This window comes from Lissotriton helveticus, chromosome 12 (assembly GCF_964261635.1).
Source record: "Lissotriton helveticus chromosome 12, aLisHel1.1, whole genome shotgun sequence".
NCBI lineage: Eukaryota > Metazoa > Chordata > Amphibia > Caudata > Salamandridae > Lissotriton > Lissotriton helveticus.
The window spans coordinates 867,433,756-867,445,759 of NC_136073.1; the positions used below are offsets into that span (position 1 = coordinate 867,433,756).

Genomic DNA, 12,004 nt, shown 5'->3' on the forward strand with positions numbered 1-12,004 from the left:
AAAGGCCTTTAGGTATAGTGCCTCGTCGCCACGGTAGAATTAAGGATGTACAGACCAATTATCCCAACTACCTAAATTGCAAGGCCATCCAAACAAAACTTATGTCCACAAGATGTGATTGCTTACAATAAATGCTGGAAACTTATCGGAAGATCTGAATAAAAAAGCATTGCCCCCAGAGGTGATTTTGAAATCCTGTCCCAACAATACGTTTACATGGATGATACCAGCCATCAGAAAAGGTGACAAAATATCTACAAGTATGTGTGCTTGAAAGAGCTCTAAATTGAAGCTGCTTTGACTGTAAGTGGCCATTAGAGTATTTTAAATGCTGTGTACAGTTACACGCCTTGTGCTGGTTTGAGGCAGCGATGAACAGTTATGTTATTGAGAGAGAACCCGTTTTAGAATGGTAGATTCTGGGCTCTCGCGCCTCAGGGGAGATGTATATCAATGGCTGCTCCAATAAAAACAAGCCTTTCGGGGGGCCACAAGCATAAATAATCTTAACATTTTAAAACACAAATGTTTGTCTATTTGGGAATCTTCTACCAGTCATCCCAGCACCGTAAGTACCTACACATCCAGGAATGTCTGTACGTAAACGGTTCAATATGCATTGTAATATTTACTGCGTATGCATTCCTAAATAGATTAAATAGCTCAGTGGTACTTATTGTTTCTTGGCAGGATGAAAGGACAACATCCCCCCTAACTGCTATACTTGCAGTGACGCTAATGAACTGAGCTATCTTAAAGTTTACAGCGCAAACTACATTTCACTTTTCAGTCTCCAACAGCCACCTAGTTTCCCCCATAGTGGGTAGTGTAATTGACAATATTTTCTATCCCTTGTGGCCCTGCCCAAAGTTCCGTACTCTCTTCATGAGGCTTTCTGCTATTTCTATGATGGCTCAATGCTGTGTTGCGGTCCTTACCTGATGTGATGATGAGAGACAGCGCGGAGACCGATGCCGACTTGGGAACTCTGTTGGGGGTGGACATCTTCTGCTTCTCAGGAGTTTCCTTTGGTCCTCCCAATCGGAGACTCATTCCGGGGTCCAAGGCTCGAGGGGTGGAGTTTTTGGTGCCAGTGCTGTTGCTGCGAAACCGAATTTGGCTCAAGCTCACAAGATCGGCTGCAAATCGAAAAGAAGAGCAGGGAAGGTCAAGACATTTTATCCAAAGCACTACTCAATATGTATAAAAAAGGCATCTTGATACTGAGGCGCAGATGCAGGCGACTACACTTAGAATATGTGGACTGACAGAAAATGTTACTACCGGTGTTTTTTTCGCATGTGTCTAGGTTTGCGCTCTTGCTCGGGTGGATAGTTAGAGTAAGAGCCCGAAAGCCTTTGGGACTTAATGAGAAGCACCTCAACACTACTGCAAGTTTCCAGAAGTGAAACCATTCTCAAAAGGCTGCAAAGTCAACGAGCTTCAGAAAATCCTACTCTTTGCCCCTGCGATACTGCACCAAATCTCTCCAGTCCAACAGCAGAAAGCTTTTCCCTTTCAAAGATCAACTAGAGAATGAGGGTGAGGATTAGTTACTTGCCTGTAACAATGATCTTGTAAAACTAATTTTGTTTATAAAAGGTCTATTGAGAAGGTATACAAAAATATCACTCTGCTAATGCCCACACTTTTATCACAACCCTCTTGACTATTCGATATCTAAAAACTTGATGGTAAAATTGTACAAAGTGTTTGAACCCATAACAGATTCATACCGCATGAATACCTGTACAGCATACAGCAATCTTGATATTCTGTTTGAGAGCCACTGAAGCCACTGCGTAGTCTGGTTGCCAAATATCTCACATTGCGGCTCTAATATTCCCAGTCACATTTTTATTTATTTTTATCATTTTGAGACACTTTTGAAGCAAGTTGTCGGTCACATGATAGACAATTGTCACAGCAGACTATAATGGACATCCACCCATGATTTTGTGGGTACCCACAAGCCCCGGTTTCTGCAAACGAAGATCGGAGTCTGATTAATCTTGAATTTAGATTCCTACCTTCGAAACCCAACAACATGACGTATAGTCAAGCACGAAAGCCTCACTTTAGAAGATCTGCCAGACCCATCTTCTCCTGCAGAACCTCTACATATTTTTATCTTCCTTTGACCTACACTGCACTCTACAGCTTAAGACTTCGTATGCGGAGCGAGCCTAAACCATAATCACAGCCGTCCAACCTGATAACGACGAGGACTTTGTGGCTCTGGCTTTGCTGCTGGTCTTCAAGTCTCCTAAAACGAAGAGTGGTTTCTCTGGTTTCGAGGATCCTGTGTCGTAGCTCTCATCCTCTGATGAAAAGGCAAACTTTGGCATGGTTTCGAGACTGTAAGCGCTGCTCATGGTCGATGGACTTCCACTTCTGCCGTGCTGTGAGGAATGCTGAGAGGAGTCCGAGGACGTCCACGACCTCATTCTATTGGGAGAAGAGAGAAGTGAATGAAGCAAGAGGGACAATTTTCATCAACAAAAAAAATCCTGTCACTCCTTTTAACTTCGGATCAGGCAGAGATTTAACTTGGCATTCACGGTTCTGAGAAATAGTCTGTGTGGTGAAGCAGCACCAGGACGTAGCTCTGAACGTAGGAGATTCTCAGGGTACACGGACAGGTAACCAAACTCAACAGATCATCAGATCAGAATGCGTCACTCCCGGAAATTAAAACTCCCCCATAGGCCAAACGGATGCCTTGTAAGAACAGGAGTTGGCCTTGCTTACTGTGGTCCCAATGAGTCAACAAGACAACGGCAATTTCATTGTGAAACAATGAATGCCTCACACACTCTTGCAGGCTCATAAGTTACACAACACACCTGGAAAACCAAGAGGCATCACCGCAAACATTTGGGTTAGATGTATTTTAACAAACCTAGAAGACTCATTGGTGGGTGCGATCAACTGAAAGCAACTGGGCTGACCGAGAGACCCCCAAACCGTCCCCCACCTTTAAACTTTTCTGGCCTCAATTTGGATTCCTAGGGCCCTACATAATTGTGTTTGATTCGATGAACTTGTACCGGTTATTGCTAACGTTCGGGTCTCACTCAGTGGAAAAAATGTATCTTCAAGGGACCAAGTACTCAGAAGTTTGAGAATCTCCAATGGAAACGATTCAGTGCCGCATGCAGGTCACATCAACGCAATATATAGACCCACAGTGCCTCTCCGTGCGCACTTTACCACTCACCTGGCTTCGGTACCCAAGAAACGGCTCTTGTCCTCCTCCCCGGAGACCGCCCGCTCCCACCTCTCCCTCCGCTCCTCTGTCTCTTCACTGTGGCTTCTCTCGGATGACGAGAAGCTGAGGTTTAACTGAGTGGCAAGATGCTCGGTGCTGCTGTAAACCTAGAGGAAGAGAAAAAACCTTCAGCAAGCATGTCCTTACTGTATTTTAAAATCACAACAGAAGCTACCTAATAAAATAGAATGGTGTAGCTGGTGCGCTTCCAAAGTCATCACCATTTCCTGCCAAACAACCAAACCTCCACGTGATCCTAGAATACTTTTAGCCAGGCAACATTTTAATCTTTTCTAAACTACATTTTTTGGATACTCTGCCACGAAGTTAGAGACACCACAGACCTAGCTGTGGCATATAAGAAGGGGTCCCAGTTGGAACAACATGAGATAAACAATTCAGCAAAATTAACCTCATAAACATAAACTTCAAAGAATGTTATTTAATATACATCCTTTCATATAAACCAATTATCATTTCTTTTCGCAATATAACAATTCAAAACATTTCATGATAAGCCCAGAAGAAAGGGGAGGGTGGGGGGGAGGTGAAGAAAGGAAATTGTGCAACATAGATTTAGTCGTAAAGGAATAACATAATAAGTGGTCTCATTACTGTTTTAACATATAGTACTACATTGGATATATATACATCATCATATATCAACTCATAGGTTGAGGGAATCCTATCCTGTTAATGTCTGGCACAGTCCATAAGTGATCAGTTTGCCCACAGGTAAGAAAGAAAAACAGTATGTCGACGTTTCGACCCCAATATCGCAGGCGACGTTATTGCCCTACAGCGGGGTCTTCCTCAGGACGGGTGGTGGTGGGGGTGTGGGAGTACAAAAAGGGCACCTACAAAAGGGGAAAAACTAAATTAGGAATGGTATAATCTTACAAGGAAAGCTGAAGGCTAATTAAAGCCATGACTAGTTACCTACACGAAGCACGGTGAATCTAGCGGCTCCGTCTGAAACTGATGTTGGGCCAAGGGCTCCTATTTCACAAGAGAGCGTAATCCTAAAAATAAATTAGGCATTTATAAGACAGTGGACCGTACTCGGCTATAATCCACGTCATATCATACTTAATATCAGCACACGTGTACAATTTAGTTAAACATCATACACTACCCAGCCGGGTTAAAAAAATAAGTTACCAAAATCAAACGGCGGAGGACCAACCAAACCAACCAACCACGGGGCTAGCCCCCACAATTCCAGTCCATTCTCACTACACAAAAATAAGTGAGTAACTGGTCTTAAGGCTCACCTATTCAAGCGGCAGCGCTCCTAGGTGCTGATTATGCATGGAAATTCTTCTATTCATGACAAAAAACGTATATCTGTAAATGACAAACAAGTGCAATTCAGAACATAATTGACATGTCGTCATTGCATTCTAACCCACCACTTCATCTGTTTACTCACCATATCTGAAGGTGAAACAGACGGAATCAAAAAACCATTAACTCGCAGTGGCTTCTTATTTCCAAAACCGCCACTCGGGCAAAACTTCCTTTGAAAAGACCTCCTGGGTCCGTCTGTGTATCTAGGGATTGGAATGGAGGCGTGTGTTACAAAACCATTAGACAATCGCCGCATTACTAGAGCGGGGCACGATTAAAGTGAACCCATGCTTACCCGAATCTAGAAAAAAGCGGGAAAGCTCCTCGCTGTGCATCCGTCTCAATTAATTTACTGGCTTGAAGTGAGCCACGAAGTGGGATGCCCGGTATCTTTGCGGCAAACCCTTTCAAATCTCACTCGGGTTTCTGAGAAAAATAAATAAACACCCGGCGGTGCGTGTTAGCGTCTGCACTCGCAACACTCAAATAGTCTCAAAAAGGAAGGAGACGGCTTTTGATTTACTCGAGCTTACCCCTTAGGAAATGCGTGCTGAAGTCTCCGCATGGCAGCAAACCATTTGCTCTAGTGACCTGACGCGAAGGAGAAAAAGCGAGATATATCAACTGAGCAGCAGCTAAATGTCACTGCTTGTATGTGGCCAATGGGCGCCCAGTGAAAATAGTGGACAGACTCGGCCCCTGGTGAAATTAAGCGCTGGAGAAAACTAGTGTCTCATTGGGCTAAACTCCTTTCTTAGCGCGATAGGGGGACCTGCAAGCACACAGACGTCTACATTTATCAGTTGATTTATTGAAAGCCAGATACATGTTAGTTAAAATTAAATGCATTGGTTAAGTTAAATTGGATGGGGCACTCGTCAAGGCAAACATATTAGATGCACTGGGAGGGGGTCTTGTTCCTCATGTGCGAACTACTCAATTGTATTGCATTCCAAATATGTAAAAGTTACAGAGATGTAAAAATAAAACATGTATATATAAATGAAAGATAACACAATCAAATTGAATGGGCCCTCACATCATAATTTTGCATTACAACCTTGCCAAATAAGTCCTATTAGACAGAATAAAAAGGACGATATCAGTATTGCATAAAAACTATATTATAAACATGCCAGTTGTGCAAAATTATTCTCCTGTTCATTAAGACCATGCACTATAGTGTCCAACAAGTGCATCCACTTACTTTCTCTCACAGTGAGGATAGAGGATATACTACCTCCCCGGGGTCCCAAGGTCACCTTTTCAAGGACCACCCACTCAAGTTCATTCAATGTATGTCCAAGACTCCTGTAGTGGTCCACGAGTGGTGCACCCACTACCTCACATCTGATCCTGCTCTGATGTTGCATAATTCGGACCTTAATTTTCTGTTGTGTTTGACCCACATAGGCCAAGCCACACGGACACTTGATGCAGTAAATAACACCGGATGTATTGCAATTCGTGAAAGATTTCAGATCAACACAATGCTTGTTGGACACTATAGTGCATGGTCTTAATGAACAGGAGAATAATTTTGCACAACTGGCATGTTTATAATATAGTTTTTATGCAATACTGATATCGTCCTTTTTATTCTGCCTAATAGGACTTATTTGGCAAGGTTGTAATGCAAAATTATGATGTGAGGGCCCATTCAATTTGATTGTGTTATCTTTCATTTATATATACATGTTTTATTTTTACATCTCTGTAACTTTTACATATTTGGAATGCAATACAATTGAGTAGTTCGCACATGAGGAACAAGACCCCCTCCCAGTGCATCTAATATGTTTGCCTTGACGAGTGCCCCATCCAATTTAACTTAACCAATGCATTTAATTTTAACTAACATGTATCTGGCTTTCAATAAATCAACTGATAAATGTAGACGTCTGTGTGCTTGCAGGTCCCCCTATCGCGCTAAGAAAGGAGTTTAGCCCAATGAGACACTAGTTTTCTCCAGCGCTTAATTTCACCAGGGGCCGAGTCTGTCCACTATTTTCACTGGGCGCCCATTGGCCACATACAAGCAGTGACATTTAGCTGCTGCTCAGTTGATATATCTCGCTTTTTCTCCTTCGCGTCAGGTCACTAGAGCAAATGGTTTGCTGCCATGCGGAGACTTCAGCACGCATTTCCTAAGGGGTAAGCTCGAGTAAATCAAAAGCCGTCTCCTTCCTTTTTGAGACTATTTGAGTGTTGCGAGTGCAGACGCTAACACGCACCGCCGGGTGTTTATTTATTTTTCTCAGAAACCCGAGTGAGATTTGAAAGGGTTTGCCGCAAAGATACCGGGCATCCCACTTCGTGGCTCACTTCAAGCCAGTAAATTAATTGAGACGGATGCACAGCGAGGAGCTTTCCCGCTTTTTTCTAGATTCGGGTAAGCATGGGTTCACTTTAATCGTGCCCCGCTCTAGTAATGCGGCGATTGTCTAATGGTTTTGTAACACACGCCTCCATTCCAATCCCTAGATACACAGACGGACCCAGGAGGTCTTTTCAAAGGAAGTTTTGCCCGAGTGGCGGTTTTGGAAATAAGAAGCCACTGCGAGTTAATGGTTTTTTGATTCCGTCTGTTTCACCTTCAGATATGGTGAGTAAACAGATGAAGTGGTGGGTTAGAATGCAATGACGACATGTCAATTATGTTCTGAATTGCACTTGTTTGTCATTTACAGATATACGTTTTTTGTCATGAACAGAAGTATTTCCATGCATAATCAGCACCTAGGAGCGCTGCCGCTTGAATAGGTGAGCCTTAAGACCAGTTACTCACTTATTTTTGTGTAGTGAGAATGGACTGGAATTGTGGGGGCTAGCCCCGTGGTTGGTTGGTTTGGTTGGTCCTCCGCCGTTTGATTTTGGTAACTTATTTTTTTAACCCGGCTGGGTAGTGTATGATGTTTAACTAAATTGTACACGTGTGCTGATATTAAGTATGATATGACGTGGATTATAGCCGAGTACGGTCCACTGTCTTATAAATGCCTAATTTATTTTTAGGATTACGCTCTCTTGTGAAATAGGAGCCCTTGGCCCAACATCAGTTTCAGACGGAGCCGCTAGATTCACCGTGCTTCGTGTAGGTAACTAGTCATGGCTTTAATTAGCCTTCAGCTTTCCTTGTAAGATTATACCATTCCTAATTTAGTTTTTCCCCTTTTGTAGGTGCCCTTTTTGTACTCCCACACCCCCACCACCACCCGTCCTGAGGAAGACCCCGCTGTAGGGCAATAACGTCGCCTGCGATATTGGGGTCGAAACGTCGACATACTGTTTTTCTTTCTTACCTGTGGGCAAACTGATCACTTATGGACTGTGCCAGACATTAACAGGATAGGATTCCCTCAACCTATGAGTTGATATATGATGATGTATATATATCCAATGTGGTACTATATGTTAAAACAGTAATGAGACCACTTATTATGTTATTCCTTTACGACTAAATCTATGTTGCACAATTTCCTTTCTTCACCTCCCCCCCACCCTCCCCTTTCTTCTGGGCTTATCATGAAATGTTTTGAATTGTTATATTGCGAAAAGAAATGATAATTGGTTTATATGAAAGGATGTATATTAAATAACATTCTTTGAAGTTTATGTTTATGAGGTTAATTTTGCTGAATTGTTTATCTCATGTTGTTCCAACTGGGACCCCTTCTTATATACCACTGATTACCCAGGTCCCAGTACTAGTGGGTTGACCCATTTATCATAACACTAGCTGTGGCGGCAGGTAATCATGGACAGCTTTGGGCTCAATAGAACCGCGGACAGCTTTGCATTCCAGAGAATCGTGGACATCTTTTGGTTAAAGAGAACCACAGAAAGCTTTGGGTTTAAGAGAATCGTGGACAGCTTTGTGTTTAAGAGAACTGTGGACAGCTTTGTGTTTAAGAGAACTGTGGACAGCATTTGGTTTAAGAGAACCGTGGACAGCTTTGGGTTCAAGGGAACCCTGGACAGCTTTGGGTTTAAGAGAATCGTGGACAGCTTTGGGTTTTATAGAATCATCCACCGTGAACATCAAGAGGATCATAGACTTTTCTCCATCGACCTGCGTTTGATACCACAGACAACAGACTGAAGTAAATGCTTCTTTGAGAGATTCTGCTGCAAGCAGTATCTCATTCAAAGAGCTTACCGCCAAGGCTGCATCAGTCAACGCCTCAGCACTTGTTAGTCCTTTTAAGTGGCGCAGCTACCTAGGTACCACACACAGGAGGACCACCTGTCACCTTGGTCGCTTACAACAGACTCCTGTGCCATTAAAGCTGTAAACTGGATGATGACCCAGTTAATGTGATCCGTCTGCTCAGCGTTTCACGTCACGCAAATGACTACCTTGAAGCACTTTTTTAAGAGGGAGCATCAGTCTGGGAACTTTGGAGCTCTTGTTCTAAAATACATAACTCACGCAAGGGGTCCCGTAAATTATGCACCTTGCTAAACCGGTGAGAACACGAAGAAAACTGCCGGATCTCAACTGATGACTCTTCATCGTTCGTCTCGTCGTCTTCCTCAGAACCTAAGTGGTGATACCTCTCGGAGCGTGCTGAAACAAGAAGTGAATGGATTAGTACATTATTGTGATGCAAAAAAGCTCTTTACCATCCCTCTGGGCATGCACGTCATCATTAAAGACTGTACATCAACAAAATATCATTACAAGTCTCAGTGCAGTAAGAACGAATTAGAAATTAATCTGGTAGGCCTATTCGCTCTTCTAAGGTTCCGCCTCAACCAAGATGGTGACCAAAGGCTGAGGCGAACATAGTGAAGCAATAAAAACAGAAAACGTGTGAGTAGGCATGTGCATGAAAACCAAAAACAAAGGGAAACTCAGACGCGAGGGCACAAGTCACAGTAACAATCCCTCAAACTGATCATGGGTGAGCTCTATGCTATTGAAAGTTTTTCCAACAAAGTAATCCATTACCTGGGAAGAATTAAATTGACAAACTTTTTGTACCAATTGTTCAAATATATTATTTTTTAATCTGTGACTTAAAAAATACATCACATGATGGCACAGTGATGCAGGCTGCTGGAGGAGGAAATGGAATGTGGGCGGGCTGACACTTCGACATTTGAGCGCTTTAATGCTTTAAGAAAGTGTCGGCAGGCGCTATAAAACAAAATAATCTTGCTAGCCCATCAATATTTTTTATTTTCATCAATCTATATATTTAAAGAAACGTGTCTTACTGAGTTTAAACGTAGTCCTAGCCTTTATAACCCAGAACTATTGCTAATAAAATCCGACCACTATGTCACTGGCTTGAATTGTGGATGGGTGGGCTTTTAGGGACCCTGTGGTTTGTTCACCGAGTGTTTAATTAATGGGAAGCACCTTATATGGCCATAACATGCCCCCTAAAATGTTCTACTATCCCAGGCCTAACCATTGATTAAAGGAATAATCATTTAAAAAAGCAACTTATGTGAGCTCCCAAGAATCAGACTTTGTCACACTGTAAAGGGTTTAAAGCTTTCCTCGTGCACAAACAGATTCCAATAAGAAAAGAATTCTTCTGAAGATCCGGTCATGCGAAGGGAGCCACATAGGAAAGGTGGAAAGAGACCCCAACTTCAGCGGCAGCTGGGACAGCTGCTGATCAACGACCATTATATCACAGCTAAAGCCAGCTGTGTTTGAAGAGACGCCCCAGCGGTGCTGTGTGCCCCCCACCCTCAGATGTGTCAGCCCTTCAGGCTCTGTTGTGTGAGGGTCCCCGTCTAGAGGCACGTCAACCGCAGAGCCAGGACCCCAGAGCTGTAAGCAGACCCCCTCACAGGTGACTGACTCCCCGACCAGCCTGTCCTAAGGACTAGTCTACAGTGGAAAAGCTTCTCCACATCTCACACTAAGAAAGAAGCCCCCCCCCCCCCCCCGGTGAGGGGGCGGCAGCCTTACTGTCGAAGTAGCTGGTGTCGTCGTCTGCTTCCAGCTGGGGGACAAACTCGGCCTTCTGTCGCAGCAGCCCGTTCCAGTCCAAGGTGCAGAAGAAAGAGTGCTGCTTCACCTCGTGGGCCCCTCCTGAAACGAAACAAAAACAAGCCCCCGTCAGCCTGGACAGCCAGTGATGCGATGGATGCTCAGGGCGCGCTGCACTGCACAAGGCAGTCTGCACCATGCATTGCAATGTATAGTGCGTCCGAATCCGTAGCAACAGCGACATCCAGTGGTCAGAACGGAGCATTGCAATATGCTCCGTTCTGACCACTGGATGTCGCTGTTGCTACGGATTCGGATGCACAATGAACAGGATGCGACATGTCCTTAAGAAGAGTTGTAACAACAACACAGCTTCCATCATGCGGTTAAGAATCCTGACCTTTGGTTAAGAAGGCGGAAACCTGCTAATGAGTGTTAAAACCGCAACAAAAAAAAAGGGTCTGGGTTTGTACAAGAATATAGACTTTTAATAAACTATTCTTATATGTGTTTACTTTCCTCCTTAACAATCCTCTGATTTGCCTTTTCTCCATACCCTTTTATCCCTCCCACCCTCCCTTGGTGCTGTGACTGCGTCCCCCCTCCGACCCCACTTGATGGAATTCTGCTCTCTTGTTTTTTTGGGTCTTGACCTGAGAAAATCTACTATTTGTATATATATATATATGTATATAGAGATAACTCTAACCACTTGTATATGTAGTAGACCTTTGTACTCACTACCATTCCTATGTGACTCTAAGAGTATATCCATTCATATCCTTGGGTGACTTTACTAATTGCATATTTGCCATTTTTTCTGTTTATATCTCTTCCTTGTGTGACTTTTTAACTTTTACATTTGCATTTTTTTTCTGTTTGTATCTTTTATGTAATGCATGTAATCCCAAGTCCTTATGTATCGCAACTGGTTCTTATGTAAAGCGCTCTGACACCTTCGGGTAATGTTCGCCCTATATAAAATCGCATAAAATAAAAAAATACATCCACTCCGAGGTCTGCTTCTCCCCAATCTATAAACACGTTCGGGTTTGTTACCTCCCTAATTCATGGAGCACAAGGCACATTATTAGCAAAAATCCAATTTTAAATGCTCTTTCGGTAAATTCGACATGTCACCAGATGTTTCTAGCGTGCCCTAAAATGCTGGCAGTAAACAAAATGCAGCCCTGGGAGTCGGGACATCTTTATGTAGTGTATTGTATTCTAATTGCATTTATATGTGGCACAGTTATAGTTCAGTATTTTTCTGTACAACCTGTCCTGTGTTTTGTGAAACCGCCGCATGAACATTTTTACTGCAGGAACATTTAGTAAAAGAACTTGTGACACTGAGCACGTTTCTTCTGAGTTTCTTCGCCCACAGGATGTCTTTGCTTCCAGGAATCTTTCCACGCGCGATGGCTCTG

At 43.3% G+C, this 12,004-nt stretch overlaps 1 protein-coding gene across 8 annotated transcripts in view; it reads right to left on the reverse strand.

Annotated features, from left to right (window-relative positions):
* The window catches only part of MAST3 (microtubule associated serine/threonine kinase 3), a 174,207-nt gene that overhangs the window by 22,023 nt on the left and 140,180 nt on the right, over positions 1-12,004 (reverse strand). For all 8 annotated transcript variants that reach the window (XM_078668273.1, XM_078668272.1, XM_078668271.1 and 5 more), the window contains 5 exons: positions 10,554-10,676; positions 9,079-9,191; positions 3,221-3,378; positions 2,213-2,448; positions 939-1,139 (listed from right to left, as the gene is read on the reverse strand). In XM_078668273.1, the coding sequence (XP_078524399.1) occupies positions 939-1,139; positions 2,213-2,448; positions 3,221-3,378; positions 9,079-9,191; positions 10,554-10,676 (831 nt within the window). The remainder of the gene's footprint in view (positions 1-938; positions 1,140-2,212; positions 2,449-3,220; positions 3,379-9,078; positions 9,192-10,553; positions 10,677-12,004) is intronic.